This window comes from Schistocerca serialis, chromosome 5 (genome assembly GCF_023864345.2).
Source record: "Schistocerca serialis cubense isolate TAMUIC-IGC-003099 chromosome 5, iqSchSeri2.2, whole genome shotgun sequence".
Classification (NCBI taxonomy): Eukaryota; Metazoa; Arthropoda; class Insecta; order Orthoptera; family Acrididae; genus Schistocerca; species Schistocerca serialis.
This window is the reverse complement of record NC_064642.1, coordinates 584,757,119-584,776,483: the sequence shown is the minus strand read 5'-3', so window position 1 is coordinate 584,776,483 and position 19,365 is coordinate 584,757,119. Positions and strand designations below refer to the sequence as shown.

At 43.7% G+C, this 19,365-nt stretch overlaps 1 protein-coding gene across 1 annotated transcript in view; it reads right to left on the bottom strand.

The window, feature by feature from the left end:
* Positions 1–19,365, bottom strand: part of LOC126482122 (uncharacterized) — a 322,283-nt gene that overhangs the window by 90,963 nt on the left and 211,955 nt on the right. The window contains exon 3 of the mRNA XM_050106099.1: positions 10,453–10,568. Coding sequence (XP_049962056.1) covers positions 10,453–10,568 — 116 coding nt within the window. The remainder of the gene's footprint in view (positions 1–10,452; positions 10,569–19,365) is intronic.

Here is a 19,365-nt window from a genome sequence, read left to right as displayed (position 1 = left end):
TCTTGATGTAGTGTGCTCAAATGAGAAATATAACTGCTTAACTATAGGTTATCGTTATTGTTATAGAATGGAAGTGACCAAAGCAATTTCGTTTTCCGTTCCAGGATATTTAATAATTGTTTATTTGGTTTTTTGGCGAACTTTTACTTTATTGTGACGTAAGGTTATCTAAAGAGGAAGACTGAAAACTTATCACGTAGGGTGATTGAGCAATTAGTTGCCGTAGTACCTGCAACATTTGTGCAATACGAGTGCTTACTTCGTTTAATTAAAAGTACGTTAAAATTTTCTAAGGAAACGTTTGTACTATAGTTCTGTCATCCAGATTGTGATCACGTATGGAGAAGGGATTGAGACAGGCTTGTAGCCTATCCCCGATGTTATTCAATCTGTATATTGAACAAGCAATAAAGGAAACAAAAGAAAAGTTTGGAGTAGGTATTAAAATCCATAGAGAAGAAATAAAAACTTTGAGGTTCACCGATGACATTGTAATTGTGTCAGAGACAGCGAAGGACTTGGAAGAGCAGTTGAACGGAATGGACAGTGTCTTGAAAGGAGGGTATAAGATGAACATCAACAAAAGCAAAACGAGGATAATGGAATGTATTCAAATAAAGTCGGGTGATGCTGAGGGAATTAGATTAGGAAATGAGACACTTAAAGTAGTAAATGAGTTTTGCTATTTGGGGAGCAAAATAACTGATGATGGTCGAAGTAGAGAGGATATAAAATGTAGACTGGCAATGGCAAAGAAAGCGTTTCTGAAGAAGAAAAATTTGTTAACATCGAGTATAGATTTAAATGTCAGGAAGTCGTTTCTGAAAGTATTTGTATGGAGTGTAACCATGTATGGAAGTGAAACGTGGACGGTAAATAGTTTGGACAAGAAGAGAATAGAAGCTTTCGAAATGTGGTGCTACAGAAGAATGCTGAAGATTAGATGGGTAGATTACATAACTAATGAGGAGGTATTGAATAGAATTGGGGAAAAGAGGAGCTTGTGGCACAACTTGGCTAGAAGAAGGGATCGGTTGGTAGGGCATGTTCCGAGACATCGAGGGATCACCAATTTAGTACTGGAGGGCAGCGTGGAGGGTAAAAATCGTAGAGGGAGACCAAGGGATGAATACACTAAGCAGATTCAGAAGGATGTAGGCTGCAGTAGGTACTGGGGGATGAAGAAGCTTGCGCAGGGTAGAGTAGCATGGAGAGCTGCATCAAACCAGTCTCATGACTGAAGACCACAACAACAACAACATGGATCACGAATGTTAAACTTCACTTAATATGCTAAGGTGTTGTTGTTATAGATCGACGATGTGAAATGAAACAAAACGGGACGAGAGAGAGAGAGAGAGAGAGAGAGAGAGAGAGAGAGAGAGAGAGAGAGAGAGCTCACAGCTTTGTGAATACGATAGCGCTCAAAGGACTATAATGAGATATTGTGGTAGCATTTACTGTAGAAGTATCCCCGAAAGCCACTATAAAATCGTCTGTCTATAGGTCGTATGTCAGGACTTGCGGCCCATGGCGAAGGCGAAGATATTCAATGGAGTATCGAGACAGCTTTAGAAGAGGCGACGTAAGCAAGCCTCCACCTGATTACCTATAGAAGGATCAAATGTAGTTTATTAGAATTTACCTTTTGCGGTTCATTCAAAGTTTCCCTCGACACTGAACTTCCCGCAATCAACTTTGCAAGGTTATTATGTGTGTGTGTGCGTGTGTGTGTGTGTGTGTGTGTGTGTGTGAAATCTTATGGGACTTAACTGCTAAGGTCATCAGTCCCTAAGCTTACACACTACTTAACCTAAATTATCCTAATGACAAACACACACACCCATGCCCGAGGGAGGACTGGAACCTCCGCCGGGACCAGCCGCACAGTTCCTGACTGCAGCGTCTTAGACCGCGCGGCTAATCGCTCTCGGCAAGGTTATTATGTCTGACGTAGTACTGCATCGCGGCAGGTATTTCTCACTGCAAGAGGTGAAGCGCTAAGGCATAGGCGTGCTCAATCAGAACATGGCACGCGAAATGTAACAAACGTGATTTGTGTCCAGTCGTCGTCACGTTTCAACTTGTCGCACTTGACGTTCAGTATGTGTTTGTTGTTCTCTCTAGGTAGCAAAGTACACGGTATGTATCACGTGTTACCGGTGCCTTCCGTTCTGGTGGGAAATAACCTGCCATGCACCACATGAAAATTCGTAAGAGGCTATGTTCGAGGCCGTTTTACTATAGTTTCAGAGACTTTCCACTTACGCTGAACATGTTTCTGCACCCTCTTCACTGGTAGTGGCAAGAACGTTCATCAGATCGATAATACGCGATGTTCGCGTCTGGATTTCCTTCAACTATTCTGTATGCGATGTTCTGCTGGAACTCTTGTGATGTTCCTATTATTTTGGAAAGCATTTTATTTTCTAAATTTCACATTTTATTGGAACGCTGCAGCTGGCAGAAGTAATTCGTTGCCTTCAAGCAGCACTGCAGAATGAGACTGCACGAAGTGAGAAGTCGGTTCCCGCGCCAGTATTGCTGACGGATGTACTTACCACATGGCGTGGTAGTGAGTCTTTGGAGTGCGGTAATGTACGCGAGCCAGCAGAGAGAATGTTGCTTGGTGATCTATATGTAGCGAAACCACATACATCCTGGTGCGAAACTCAGAATTTTCTTCTTAAGGCCCACTTCTAGCAAAGTATATGCTACGGGAAGCCTACAGGTCATTAGACCTCTAATGCTACAATAAATCTATTCAATAAATCAACTGACTCAGGAAAAAAATGAATATCATTCGGTTACAAGTCACATACGAATCTGTCCGAAGTATGCATAAGATTTCTGCTGCGCGCCAATATCGCCAGTCGGCGACAGGATGTATTCCGAGTCTATGCTCTGTACTAGTCGTTTAAACCGCGCTCTCGAATTACAGTAACTTTCTTCGTGATGAATTGTAACAGTTATTACATTGTAAATTGTTTTCCAACATGTGTTAATAAATGCACCGTAATGGCATCCCAGGATTTGTTTCAAAGGGTGAGCAGTACTTTGAACTTTCTTGGCACACCACGAAGGGATGCGAGGTCAGCATGTTTCGCCTTTGAAGACCGTGCTCAATTTCGATGCAAGGACAGGACGCGTAAGCAGTACGTTGGGTAAACATTGAGTCTCCTGGTGGCTACGAGCACGTGAAACTTTCCCAAGGGCAGTGGCGGGTGCTAACTTGAAAAGGCGGCAGGTTTTTCCAGTTTGGTTTGTTGATTGACGGTCCAGGAGAGAACAACAGCGACGTCATTAGTTCCACGATCCAAGGTGGCAGAAATTGTGGGAAGAACGACATCAACAGCAGTCCAGTCGACGGGAAAGGACTAGCGCGGCAGGGCGTCTGATCCCCCACACCATACCATAAACGGGGGAGGGGGGGGGGGGACATGGGTGGTGTGGAGGCAAGGCCAAAAGCCTGCCAAAGCAATGCCAACGCTAACTGAGGGACTCCAATTCCGGAAAAGTGGAAGACAAACCAGTTTCGTGATGGAGACTCAGGATGTACGTAGCGCTGTCAGGTTCGCACGGTAACACCTGTGGCAGGCACATTTAGTGCGAAGGGCCAAAAGGCGGCGGCAGACCAGAAAAATCATGAATCGCTATGAGATGGGCCCACATATTCAAGTAGGATTCTCGACTACAATTATGGAGGAGTAAATATTTACTAAGGACTCAGAATTGCAACTTTGAAGGTTGAAACTACAAAGGAGAGGACACACAATTACAGAATAAAAAACCATGGTTCAACACGGTATGGCTGATACGTAGATGGCAGAGAGTCGATGATTCCCATCGGGAGAGACTGGAGGAAGAACGCCACATAGCGGGAGTACGGGAATCTGTCATAGGAAACACGGAGTTGGTGGCTCCCCGACCCCCTCCCCCCCCCCCCCCCCCGCCCCCCCTCCCAAGCCAAACGATCGCCAACGTCTTTAACCAGGATACCCATGTGGTTGGGTACCACAAAGAAAATCAACTGAAGAAGCGGCAGGGTCAAGATTAGCTAGCAGGTCATGGATGAGAGAGGCCAAGTGATGGACGGGAAAAAACACTGGGTGATAGCCAGAAAGCCACCGAGCGAAACCGTACATAACAAAACTTACGGTCAATTGGCGAGAAGGTCGTGGATGAAAAGGACTAAGGGGGACGGGAAAGCACTGAGCGATAGCCTGAAGGCCTCTCATCGAATCTGTGCATAACAGGTGAGGGTGGACGGTTTCACAACAGATACGGGCCACAAATGCGGAAATCCACTGACATAGCGGTTCTGACAAGTGCAAGCACTGAGACAAGCAGTAGAAACTCTCACCGTATGTTGCCAGGCATTTTTGCTGAAATGTGATTCACGGATAACTTGCCATGGAGGGCAACGGAACGGAGCGTAGAGTACGGTTGGTGTACCGCTGGGGTGCACGGACGCCATGGATGACAACCAGAAGGACCCTGCTATGAAGTGAAATGGTATCCAAGATCATCACTCCTGTTCGTACGTATGCCAGGCGAAAGTAAAGTTGGTATCCCACCGCTGTCCGGAGCTTCTCCAGGAACGTCGTCGGCCTGAAATGCCATTGACTAGAGCAGGATTGTTTTCAGCGACAAGTTTCGCTTCGAAATGAGACCGGATGACTTATCTGGAGCTGTTTTGGTCAGGAGTGAGATACCAGCCTTACTGTCGCCATTAGATCAACCAGGAGAATTTGGCACGATAGCACGTCAAAAGGCCCAGAGATGAATCGACGACTTCTTGACTTGCTTAATTTGTGAAGATCTTTCGCTTCAATACATCATCCAGTTTTTCTGAAATTATAGTCATTTGTCTGCACATGCATACCACAATTACTGATCCCCTTCCCATTCGGATAATTTCTTCGTGGTGGTTTTTCTTCTTTTGTCTTAGAGTGTAATTTGTATTGAGCGTAACAACTGTCTTTTATCCTAGTATGTTCTCACATTTATGTAATTTTAAGCGATGGCTATGCAGCGCGTGAGACCCAGGAGAGTATTTTATTATACGTATGTGCCCTTCCAGAATACTCACTACGATTCCTCGCGAGATTTGGATTTAATGCCATAAATGGTTGACGCTTGTAGAGTGTGGTATATACACTCCCACTGTATATGGTTCTTAATTTTAAATGGAACTTGGTAGCCAACATTATAATAAAAAATTTAACATGCGTGAGATAGAAAATGTTATAATCTTAGTGCATAATCTACGACTTTGAGCAAATGTGATTTAATGTATAACCTAAGCACATAATTATTAATCCGATCTCATTACTGGTAAAAATTTGATAACTTGAAATGTACAGTATACAATTAATGATGCTACGTTGTATATGATCTACTGCAATTTTTCTAAAATTTTGTACGTGAACTGATGGAGCTGAAGACGGGTCAGGCAGTCCCATATCGATTATCCAATGAAGACTTTGGAAACCATCCTCGCCGCCAGAGGCCATTTTATTTGTAATTTCACATCACATTGCTGCGCTCCGACCACTCACTACGTGAGCAAGTCAAATTAGCAGATGTCATTCTTGTCACTGTAGGGAGCCTAAGAAAGCGCATTTGTGACTGCGAGCGCCTCTAGCAGCACGACCGGAAAACTTCATAAATGAGAGACCGAGAGATCAGTTGTATTGCAATTCACGTCTTCGATATGGCGTCTGACACTACAAGCCTAATTTATGTTGGTTTCAAGAATGTAAAACGGGACTCCTCGTCTTTCAGATTTCCCACTATAAAGAAAGGCATAGATCTACAAAACAATAACCATGTTTCTGAAGTAAAGGAAATATTGTGGGACGAAATATTCGGCAAATGTCTAAGAGAAGCTAGTTACAATTAGCTGCCTCATGCGGTTAAAATCAAAGTAAGTTGCGTAAATATTTAATATGTAATTGTGTAACATGAGAACTTTATATGTTATGTTTATAAGCGGCATGTACAGTATTCTTTTTTCAGATCCAAGATGAATGTGAGTGTAATAAAGCAGCCCTCTGGATTCTGTAAACATATTGCTACATTGTACTGCTTCATTAACAGTGAAAGATTTTTCTAAAACAATCGTTTTGCGACAGTGGGAAAATTAAGGTAATTCTCGTTGCAGCTTATACCACGAAGGCGAAACGGCTGAAAACATTCTTCACGGAAAAAGTGCACACGATCTGTTACAAATAGAGAAACAGATCACTAATCTCTTAATAAATAACAGGTATTTGAAAATGATAAAGAAGTTGACCGTGACTTTTCTCACATGTTACGAGAGAAATGTGAAAGTGAAGCTACGGTTATATCCAACAGTTGGTAATCGACGATGTTGAACGAAGTGAATGTGATAATGTGCTGCTGTTGGAACTTGGGTCATCCACAAATGCCGTTGTGTTACCCACAATGTTTAGTCTCACGCCACTAATTTTCAATACAGCGGAAAACAAAACAAAAGAAAAATTCGGAGTAGGTATTAAAATTCATGGAGAAGAAATAAAAACTTTGAGGTTCGCCGATGACATTGTAATTCTGTCAGAGACAGCAAAGGACTTGGAAGAGCAGTTGAATGGAATGGACAGTTTCTTGAAAGGAGGATATAAGATGAACATCAACAAAAGCAAAACAAGGGTAATGGAATGTAGTCGCATTAAGTCGGGTGATGCTGAGGGAATTAGATTAGGAAATGAGACACTTAAAGTAGTAAATGAGTTTTGCTATTTGGGGAGCGAAATAACTGATGATGGTCGAAGTAGAGAGGATATAAAATGTAGACTGGCAATGGCAAAGAAAGCGTTTCTGAAGAAGAGAAATTTTTTAACATCGAGTATAGATTTAAGTGTCAGGAAGTCATTTCTGAAAGTATTTGTATGGAGTGTAGCCATGTATGGAAGTGAAACATGGACGATAAATAGTTTGGACAAGAAGAGAATAGAAGCTTTCGAAATGTGGTGCTACAGAATAATGCTGAAGATTAGATGGGTAGATCACATAACTAATGAGGAAGTATTGAATAGGATTGGGGAGAAAAGTTTGTGGCACAACTTGACCAGAAGAAGGGATCGGTTGGTAGGACATGTTCTGAGGCATCAAGGGATCACCAATTTAGTACTGGAGGGCAGTGTGGAGGTTAAAAATCGTAGAGGGAGACCAAGAGATGAATACACTAAGCAGATTCAGAAGGATGTAGGCTGCAGTAGGTACTGGGAGATGAAAAAGCTTGCACAGGATAGAGTAGCATGGAGAGCTGCATCAAACCAGTCTCAGGACTGAAGACCACAACAACAACACAGCGGATTCCGAAGGTGTGCAGAAATTTCACATGTCCGAATAAAATTACAAATCCGCATGATACAAGGTGTTGCGTTTTAGACTACAGAGCAGTCAGAGTGTTGAGCATGGCTTACAGAGAGAAAACTACACGTATCTGCCACTCAACAGACTAGCGGAGTTAAATTATTTGAGAGATGGCGATTATGATCGGCTGGAACGGTCGTTACTCAAGAGCAAGCAATGTACCTCTCCAGCTGTTATCTACATCAGAGGCAGCCACAACGAATAATGCCAAACATTCAATTTTTCTAACAGGTTTGATTCCACAGGGCATTAGTCGTGCCCAACGACTGTATTCATTTCATGTAGTAAACGGTACAGCAGTCAGTTGTAAACGATGTTTATTTCATATCAAGACTTCGATCACTGTGTGGCCATTTTCAGTCCTAAAAACACGTAACGAACCAGTTAGAGTAAGGTAACATGCATGCCTTACTAAATGCGTAGTTGCATACGTCTTACATGTAAGTAACTTATAAAATATATACTAGTATATGTACGTTAAAAAATAAAAAACCACTTATACATGCACGTAGTCCAGACAGGACTATTCCATGTCAGAGCTTGGGTTCACACTGAGGCCGCTGTTTACACTTACAACACAGCTGGCCTCAGTATACATCATACCATTCTACAGCATCCTCCCTGCATATACACACATCAAAAAAAGTTTTGCATCACCCCGGTTGCCAGAACTCCTGAAGAAAGACGTTGACTGTGGATATTCTATCACAGACACAGTCCCTTTGACTGTTCAGAGATGTCACTAAACTCGCCCAAAGATGTAAACAACCACGCATGAGAAGCGCCTATTAGACGGAGGAGGTCCGACAGCCCATCAGCTCCAGTCATTCCACCAAGGAGGAGGTACACGGCTCCTGTTGTCTGCAGTTCAACCATGCCTAGACGGTCATCCGATCGCGTCCGCAATGTTACTTTGTGCCACTTACTTCTTTGGCACTTCAGTGTATATTAGATACATTGACAACGTGTTGTATTAACTTTTTTTCACAATTTGTGTATTTTCTCATTTTATTTATTATTTTATACTTTTCCAAAACTTATCTACATAAAACAAATAAGGCGGTTCTAGTTAAAACCAGTGACTAACGTTTTACAATTATACATGGTGGTTATGGTGTGAAACAGCCAGAGGCCCTAGTCACTTGTTGTCACTGCTTCATGCATGTAACGTGGGCGCTGTGGATTGGTACGACGTACACTGGAGCCAGCTTTGTTGGAAGTGTAAACAGTGGCTTCATTGTGAGTCCAACCACCGACATGAATAGTTCAGTTGGGACTCTGTGCACATACAAGAGGTTGTAATGTGTTAACTTAGTTTTACTGATATGTATTTTATGATTGTCTCGTATTTGAAGCTTATGCGACTGTAAATTCTATGAGACATGCATGTTACCCTAAAGTAACAGGTTATTTACTTTTTTTTTTAAGCACTGAATATAGCCACACAGTGACCAAAATCTAGACATGCAATAAACATCATTTGCGACTGATTGCTGTATCCTTTACTACTTGGATTCAGTTTGTCATTCAGGTGTGTGCATTAAAGAGCAACAACCATTACAAATATATTTCCTAGAGCCTGAATCTCTCAATTCAGTCATATTTACACTAACACACTACTTTGCGCGTAACTATTAATTCCTTGAAGAGTGTTTGTTGCGTGGCTGTCCACTAGAGTGCAGCACCCGCGCGCTCCCGAGGAAGGCGCATAATTCAAGTCAGTGACAAGTTGTACTCACTAGAGATGGGCAAACTGACACACGTAACTGTTTCGAAACAAATGAAACAGTACAATGTAATATTTCGATACGCTGTTTCGAAACAGTGAAACAGTTTGTGTTTTGTAATCTAATAAACCTACACATTTTATCATCTTGAATGTCTACTGTGTAAGTATGTCGATATAAACACAAATGAGGTGCGACAGCGCTAATCATATCGCAGAAAGCATGAAACTATCACTTAGGCGTCTTGGCAGTTTCGTATTTCCTGCAGCAAATGCGCTGCATTCGTGTCGTATGACTTTCATACTTTTCAATTGGCAGAGGAGAGCCATAGCTGAAGACAGAAGAACCACGACGAACGGAACTGGAGGTGGGAGCAAACTGCAGAAACAACGTATATGCTACTGGGATTCCCACATTCCGTTAGTATGGGTAACATACCCATCCTGCAAATTTCCATTCACACAAAGGGAATCATTGTGGATAATAGGCACAGTGACTATAGACTCACAAATAACGCCAAATAATTCGAGTAAATAACAGAATATAACAGAAAAAAATTTCTTTCAAGGTGTTTCGAACCGTTACTATAAATTCACCAAGCTTCTCAGCCCTTCCCGTTCACCATTACACTATCAGTGATACGTCAAACAGATTGCTTGCAATCATACCTACATCAAATTTATGTATATGTCTAATAACTGTCACTCTAGGCCTTTTTTTATTCAAAATGTTGTAGGCTTACTTGCGTTTCTTAATGATTACTGTACATGAACAGAGAAGTGTATGTTATAAAAAAAAGTGGAATTTAACTGAATGATTTTCACATATTTATTATTTTGAATGTGAATAGTATGCGTTGTTTTATTGTTTGGTCAGTGTTTATAAAGCAGATGTTACGCCATTTCGTAATAGGACAGTCAGCTAGAAACGAAGCTTTATTTTCGGATATCTTAAGCTTCATGCTATTGCTTTTCAAAAAGATTTCGACACTCTTGAAAGTGTTTCACGAAGTGTTATGTTGTGTTTCAGTACCTGTGCCGAGTCCGAATCTCGTCCGACACAGAGCGCAATGAAACATCACTGTTTCGGTACAATTAGTCCGTTCCAAGCACAGGTGGACTGAAACAGCCTTATTTTGAAACAACGATACAGTTTGTGTGTCTGGCTCGAGATCGAATCTGGTCCGGTTACCCGAGACAGGAGCGGAATGAAACACCACTGTAAGAAACAGTGAACCACAGCCGTTCCGAAACACTGAAACAGTTCCACGTATCGATACACTGTATCGACACACAGAAACAGTGACCAAGTCTACTGTACTCACTTCCAGAGCAGGGCGGTGGCGGTGAGGACAGCGACGAGCAGCAGCGAACAGCAGATGGCGACTACCGTCGTGGCCGGCAGCGGCTGCAGCCCTCTGGACCCGTCCTCCAGGTGCACCTGCGGGCGGACGACATGGCGTGTCACAACGTCCCCTGTTACAGAGTGCAAGCACACATTCCACTTCATTATCACATCTGCATCTGACATCCTACTCCTAATCAGTGAACTGCGGTGCCACCCGATCTGAGTTTAGCCATTAAATCGGTTCATATAACCGTTAAGAGACTGTAGTAATGCGAACAGTTTGATTCGTTACCACACGGACAATCCCGTTGCAAGATCCCCTCGCTTCTATTATTACTCAGCTTAGCCGCGAGTCCGTAGAGGATGGTATATGTGACGTACAGTATAACTGGTCAGCATTTCCACCCGGAATTTGCGAGTGTAAGTCGGACCTTTCTTCATCCGCCTTGGTGGGTCGTGTCGTCGGATTTCCTCCTAGCTGTGCGCTGTGCAGCTCTCGTAAATGTCGTCCCGCGCAGGTTCTTCATTGGCGCATTGGATGTCTCTGTCGGTGGCAGATAATTATCTGAAATTGCTGTCGATCAACTTTGGGGTATCTATTTACTCGAAATTAACATTCAGAATTCCATAATATCACTTTTATTTCTATCAGATGAATAATGAAACACTCTTGTCACAAACTACTCGTAACCGAGAGCATGGGTACCATCGAATTAGACAGGAAGAGCTCTTAACGCCGACTGCCGACTTTGGCGCGCAGTCCGTATCTCTTACTAGTTTCGTCACAGTCCGTGGATTTCCGATCAAGTTCGTACTTACTAAGATATGCGTTTGTTAATGAACGGGTGTGAATTTTAACGAGGCAAAATTATGATGAAAAGTTGTAAACATCCTGAGGCTCCTCCTAGTATTCATGTTGTCATAAATATTAAATATAAATAAACAAAATCGGTGACTTTGGCGCCAAGATGGCGGTACTTCCCGTCATGCATATTTCCCAGGTTGACGCTAGTTGCTACGGTCCAGCGCCGAACCCCACACCACCCCACTACGCGCGACATATGGTCGCTTCATCACCTAGCTAGCCAGCCAGTGTGGGAAATGCTCTCCGACTCATGGCCGGCTACAGACTACAGCACTTCGTAACTATCGTGAATACATCAATAAGAGACAATAATTTATTAAAACTCACTTAAGAGGTTCCTTACACCGTTCTAATGAGGCAATATTGGGTGTTTACACTGATAAGCCAAAACATTATAACCACTGCACACAGCGAGGTTGAATGCCTCCTGGTGGTATAGCGGGCACGTGAAGCAGTAAGGAAGGAATGTAAGCGGAAGGGAAACGAATGGGCAGTCGTCATAGCGAAGATACGGGCCACAAATGCGGAAATCCACTGATATAAGCGATTTGACAAAGTCCACAATAATGTGTCGCGGCTGGAAACTAGAATCTCTGAAACGACGAAACTGGTCGCCTGTTGGCCTACTACTGTCGTGAGCACCCAGGGAAAGTGGATGAAGGATGGTGAGATAACAAGTAGGCCCCTTGGACGACGTCGTCGTATCACAAAACGTAGAGGTCGGAGGATCCACCAATGTGCAACCCAGGATAGGCAGCCATCTGTGGCAGGTCTGACGACAGAGGAAAGCGCTGGTGCAGACACAAGTGTTTCGGAGCACACCGTTCATAGGCCGTTGTTGAACATGGAGCTCCACATCACACGACCCGTACGTGTTCGTGTACTGACCCAACGACATTGTCAGCTACGATGTCAGTGCGCACAGCATCACTGAGTTTTCACTGTAGATCAATTGAAACGTGTCGAATGAATCTCATTTCTTGTTACGTGCCGTCATCCGGGCGAATGGCGGCAAGAAAAATGGACCACGCCACAGACGCAGGTCGGTCAGGGCAGAATTATGCTAATGGGTGTACTGAGCTGAGTTCCCATGGCATCTGTGGTAATAATCGAAGGCACCATGACAGAAGTGAATTACCTGAACATTATTGCGGACCACCTACATCGTTTCATGCTTAATGTTTCCCGCTACACTGATGACATCTTCCAGCAGGAAAACTCTCCTTATTGCCAGGTCAGAATCGTGTTATAGTGGTTTGTGGTTTGGGGGGGGGGGGGGGGGGCATTGTAGTGAGCTCACGCCCCCAGTAGCTAAATGGTCAGCGTGACGGATTGTCAATCCTCTGGGCCCGGGTTCGATTCCCGGCTGGGTCGGGGAGTTTTCTCCGCCCAGGGACTGGTGTTGTGCTGTCAGCATCATCATCCTATCATCCTCATTGACTGCAGGTCGCCAAAGAGGCGTCAAATTGAAAGATCGGCATCCGGGGAACGGTCTGCCCGACGGGGGGCCCTAGCCATACGATTAAATAAATAAATGTGTTGGTCAGAAAATGGGCCTGATACGAACCTATTGGAACACGTATCAGTCTCCACCTACATACGCGTAAGATACCAACCCGTAATTTGCGGAAATTGTTTTGGCCAGTGCGCAAACATGTGGTGCCACATGCTTCTGGAATGCTGTCAAGGACTTAGTATCCAAGCCAAGGGAATCTCTTGCACTGTGCTTGAAAAGAGGAACATCACGCCATTAAACCTGTAATTACAGGGTTTCGTCGGTGTATAGCTATAGTGTTCAAGAAAGTCAGTGACGTTATGGAGAGACATAACAGAGCAACAGTAAGGTGTCCATTTGAGGACACCTGATCCTGCGTCCTGGGAAGATTTTGTACGATGGTCGCCGTTTGGGACAGGAATGAGATAGAGGCTGTTTAAACTCGGCCCCGAAGGCAGTCCTCGAGCAGAAATTAACCACGAAACAGCAACTTTTTTTTCCAGTGCTAAGAGTGGGCGAAGGAAGGTGTTTGCGGAGACCGTTTAAGGTGACGACATTGCAGAAGCTGACTACATCGCCCCGCCCGGGTTAATTCCCAATCCTCTCCACAGTGACCCATGGAGTTAATTGTAACCGGTGTGTTGACTGCGATGTACAGGAGGAGGTCCCATTAATGATGTTCGACAGGTATAACTATGTACCAGCAATAAGTATAAAGTTTTCACTCCTCAACGAGAAGCACGAAACATATCATGCATTCTTAAAAACATCTAAAATAAAGAGACGCGTTTCAAGATGGAAATTGGCTAACTATTGTGTGTCAATTACGTAGCTAAAAATCTCCGACCCTTCTCCCACCTTCTCTCACGGGACATGTAAACACCCTTGAACGAAGAATGGTTCAAATGGCTCTACGCACTATGGGACTTAACATCTGAGGTTTTCAGTCCCCTAGACTTGAACTACTTAAACCTAACTACCCTAAGGACATCACACACATCCACGCCCAAGGCAAGATTCGAACCTGCGACCGCAGCAGCAGCGCGGTTCCGTACCGAAGCGCCTAGAACCGCTCGACCATAGCGGCTGGCTTGGACGAAGAGCTGATTACGTTACAGCAGAGCGTAAAATAAAGAATCTGTCTTGTTAGATCTGTGCCTCGTGGGAAAGAAAGTAATCAATAAGATGTGACATCGTTTCACCTCACAAGCAGGAAAGAGGAGCAGCCATATTGCATTGCTTTACAAATCGTAGTTGTTGGTTTTGTCTCTCGTAGAGAGCGTGACACGAATATAAGCTGTTTCATAGCATCATCAAATTGAGGATCTCTCGAAATCGAGTCGTTTTAGCTACCATTCATTATAATTATAGGATAGGAAACTGCGTAAGTATACCGTTTCAGTGCTACGTCAGAATGATTTACCAAATGAGCATCTTTCTGGTATAATTTGCATGTTAAATATCAAATAATGACATCTGTAGTTACAGTCTGTATACAGTCTATGCTACACAAAGAAAGCTGTCTGGTATGTCGAATCTGTAGTGCAAATGGTAGCTTTGTAAGTTTTTTTTATAATTGAGATGAAGGTTGCGGGTTCGTGCCCACCTCCTTCCAAATATTTTTTTGTCTCACTTTCGTTTTCTAATGATTCTGGGTCTTTCTTTTTCATTTAATAGAAGTATAATCTCGAAAGTCATTGATATTTGGTATAAATAACGTATTTGGTGCAATTCTTCTTCCAAAGGCCAACCAGTGGAATGTTTCACCATTGGAAAGAAATAAAACGTGACTGCCAGTCTAAATCTGAGAGTTAACACAGGTTACAACCTGGAAGTTTTTTCTGCTACTAAACTTTCTGTAATATATATGGGTTTATGAACTGGCTCATATTTTTTTCGTGATGGTAAGCTGCTTCGAAAAATTCGTCGCCTCCACTCGAATAAAATTACGAAACGAGTCTAGATCTTGAAATCTGTGTGATGAAGTACGTAATTTCAGAGAATAAGCAGTCAGCGCAGCGTCGAGAATCTGGATATTACGCATGCGCAAACTGACATTAGGTGCTATACCTGAACTATTCAATTTAAAACACGACATCGTACAAACTCAATCAGGTGCTGCTAATGGTGTCTTTGTCGCCTTAAAGGCGTTCTTGACTAACGTCGACTCACCACATCCAATTTCCAAGGTAACTGACGATCACTACACTCACAGTGTGGTATCGATAGGTACAAGTTCTTAGGTTGGCACTACGAGAACGGACGATCCACGCCTATGACAGCGCCCTCTAGCCAGCGCTGTGCAGCTCTACGAGCGCCGCTCCAGATTCGGCCCATTTGATCACGAGCAGACGACCAGGCAACATTGTTTCATTTTCAGAGTGGGCGAGCCACTACAGATTTTGCCTGTGTAGCTTCTGTTAGCTTTGATACATCCCGCTTCGCACCTACGTGCCATCATAGCCCAAGTTATATAAACATATTTTATTACTTGTCTTACCTAGAATAAGCATCTTTTATGTTACTTGCAGTACCGACGTATTTCTACCTCACCTGCTCCTCCTAGCTTCCTACATTCGGCCTACCCTCCAAGTTACAGGAGCAGACCCACGCGCCGCCTTCCAGGAGGGATATAAAGCAAAACAAATCTGATGTGCTTCCTCATAGTGGCGCTACTAGCGCTACTCTTATGCGACGGGCGCGAAATTTGAGTGTACGTCTTCTTTCAGATGTAGATGTTTGTGTCTCACAACTTCTCCTAGGCCTTAAGATTTTTTCCGTCTGTGTACCACAGACTGAAGCTCCACAGAATGATGGGTGTTGGCGATAAACTTAAATTCCAGAATGAAGACGCTTCAGGAGGCAGTTTCTTCTTTGATTTGAAATGGACACATGAGATGAATGACAACTGTCGCTTCGTCGACATTCGGTACCAGTTAGTTTTTCCTAACAGCGCCCGAGCTGTTGCCACCCGCAGTAAATCATCATCAGCACAGAAACGAGTTCACCAGCATTTTCCACGGTCGTCGCTAGTTCGGGACGTACCAGGGCTTTTGCGAGCTTCCTTAACGGCGGGTCGATTGGCGCCAGAGGAGCGGATCGTAAAAAGCGGCGTCGTGGCCCTAGCTGCAAGGAAGCGGCTAGGTTGCTGCGGACGAGGCAATGGCCGGCGGGTGAGCTGGCTTGGCGGTGGGCTGCCGAAGGCGTGCACCACCCCCCAAACACACACACACGTTTTTATGGCGAGGCCCTCCGTAATAGAAGCCGAAATAAACGCCCCGGGCCCGTCACAACACATTTCGCTGCAGCTGTATACGCAATAATTTCGCTGCAGCTGAATTCGCAATGATTTGCTGCAGCTGAATTCGCAATGATTTGCTGTTTTTCTTGTCTGATGAAAGACCCTCTTCCAAGAGCTTCCGAAAGGCGTTCTCTATTACGAAAAGCAGCGTTTAATCTTTTTATCGTATTTGGTTTGAGAAATAATAGACCCAAGATTCCAAACAACATTACAATTTACGCTCTTCACCGGTATACAGCCGGATTTCATCGCCATGACGACAAGTTATTTCGACGGTCCAGCTGGCCGCCATCTTCAGGTGAGACTGCATGTGCACAATCACGCCGGAACTCATTTCCGGCGTGATTGTGCATTTGCAGACTCATCTGGAAATAGCGGCCAGTTGGACCGTCGAAATACCGCGTCGTTAGGACGCTGGAAGCCGGCAGCGTACCCGCGAAGAGCATCAACATTTGTTACGCCGGAAAAATCTACTTTGTCACATGATTACAGTTATTTCTCGTTCCAACTCAGAGTATAGCTGTGCTTGTATCTTTTACGTTGCATGTAGAACAAACAATTGCCAAAAGCTTAGAAATAGTATCGGCAGTTAGGACATAAAATTGATTTTCGCACATTCATTTCCTTTAGTAGCAGCACATATTCGAGTCCAGAAAGGTCTAAGTATACAATATCTCAAGTGCTGTACGAGATGAATCCAAGCTAATTACTCCACCCACCCTTCCTAAAAAGATGGCCGCCTTGCTGTGCCCGAAGAGTTTAGCCACTAGTATTCCAAAACGCCATCAGTGTGCAGAAGTGTTACGATCACTCACGCCCGTGTGCCAGTCGTTCTAAAATAAAAATCACGAATTCCTATCTACAGTGCTAGTGTTGTCCAACTTATCGTCGTTAAAGTCATTACGGAAAGATTCTTTACTGACAAGGGGAGGTCGCCAATTGTGAAATTCAGATTCGATTCATACTGCGCATAATAAAAGCTCATGGCCAGAGGTGTAATGTGGCAAAGCACCAAGATGCACTTCTCAGCCGTTGTCGAGAAAATCGACAGTTAAAAGAAACCGTTGCAGTGAAATACTCTCTACGATTAGTAATTTTCTATAGCGTGGTGCTGCAGCGGTAAGCGCTCGGGTTCGTAATCCGAAGGTCGCCGGATCGAATCTCGCTCCATGCAACCTTTTTTTTAGTATGTTTTTTGTAATTCATATATATATATATATATATATATATATATATATATATATATATAAAATTCCCGGCAATCAGTTGCAACAATTATGCATATAATAAGTTGTTGAAAGTCGTTTGTCGTGGAAAAACTGGCGACTTCGAACATCATTATGTTTTCCGCAAACAAAGTTGTATTTCACAAATGTTATTAATTGTCTTCTTAATGTTAACCACGTATAATTAACGGAAGACGTAGAAACGATATTCCGAAACGAATACGTATAGCGTAAGTCAGACGTTCGAATTAGAATAGAGACCCCAAGAACACAAACTTGCTGTGGCTGGTATGAAGTATAAACTCCGTTACTCGCTCGTTACACTTGAAGGCCAGATGTTGAATGGGCCGAAACGAGCCGCCCCATAACAACGTAGTTGCCTGCTAACTTCGAAAGAAGGTTGATGCGGTCCCTAGCGCAACTTATAACATCGTCGAAAACCAGTGCGGACGGGACAGCTTTGGTACACCCTGTTAAACAAACGGAAAAATGGAGGCGGTACAATTGGAGAGCGATCCGCCTTCACCAACATGCATAAGCAATTCATTAATAGTTATATATATATATTTGAATTGCAAAAAACTAATAATTAAAAAATATTGCATGGCGCAAGATTCGATCCGGCGACCTTCGGATTACGAACCGCAGCGCTTACCGCTGCGCTATGACGCTATAGAAAATCATTAATCGTAGAGAGTATTTCACCGCAACGGTTTCTTTTAACTGTCGATTTTCTCGACAACGGCTGAGAAGTGCATCTTGGTGCTTTGCCACATTACACCTCTGGCCATGAGCTTTTATTATGCGCAGTATGAATCGAATCTGAATTTCACAATTGGCGGCCTCCCCTTGTGAGAGATAAGCGCATAGGTGGGGCTCTGATGTGGAGCCACCCAGCATCTATATTTAAATACATATAATACAGAATTTGAACGATCGGGAAACATTTTTAACATTTTGCACGTGGATTTAAATAATGTAAGTCACATTTTTGGGAATTGTTGACATATCTTTTTTTTTCCAAACGGCCAGTTGCTATTCTTCATGCTGCGCCATGTACTTCCGATTACCTTCACGTAGAAGAGGTTTTTACGGACCTATTGTAGGCTTAACCAGCTGAGCCTAAGCGAATCTTTTGACGCTACACTACTTATAACAACAATCAACAGAGACGCTGAACATCCCTCTCTAATCCCTGTTTGTATCTCTCTATTATGCTTTGACGAGTCATTAATCTACGTTTAATATACAGGGTGAACATTAATAAAACCGACGAAGCACAGGGACTGGAAATAGAAGAAAGAGGTCCTATGAACATGTGTACGGAAATGAACGGCATGGGTGCAACGACAACAAATCGTCACGGAACAAAGTACAGAGCTGCAGCGCATCCCCTTCGTAAAAGATGTCGAAAGTGGCCTCCATGGGATGCCATGCACGTATTCCCAGGTCGCATCATAGCCTGCTCCACTCTTTCGCACGTTCCAGGTTCTCCCCAAAAAGTGTGAAAGGTATCGTGAACACGACCGGCCGTTGTGGCCGAGCGGTTCTAGGCGCTTCAGTCCGGAACCGCGCGACCACTACGGTCGCAGGTTCGAATCCTGCCTCGCGCATGGATGTGTGTGATGTCCTTAGCTAGGTGTAAGTAGTTCGAAGTTATAGAGGACTGATGACCTCAGATGTTAAGTCCCATAGTGCTCAGAGCCAACCGTCGTCTAAAGTAAAAGAAGCGGTATATGATTTGGAAAAAACACTAGACACCGTCTGTCAAAATATAGGAGTACCACCCGAAGATTTCTTACCCAACGCCGTGGCGGAATAGTGAAGACATTGAATACGTACTGGGGAACAAGTAAGGCGAGACCAAAGCTTGAGCTGTTACTACATTTCCCCCTGTATTGTACGGGCATTGTAAGGGCAAGTGCACAACCAGTAATGACGATATCGACGATGGCAGGGTAAATCTTAATTTTCCATCCTTCTGCACGCTACCAGTGAAGGTG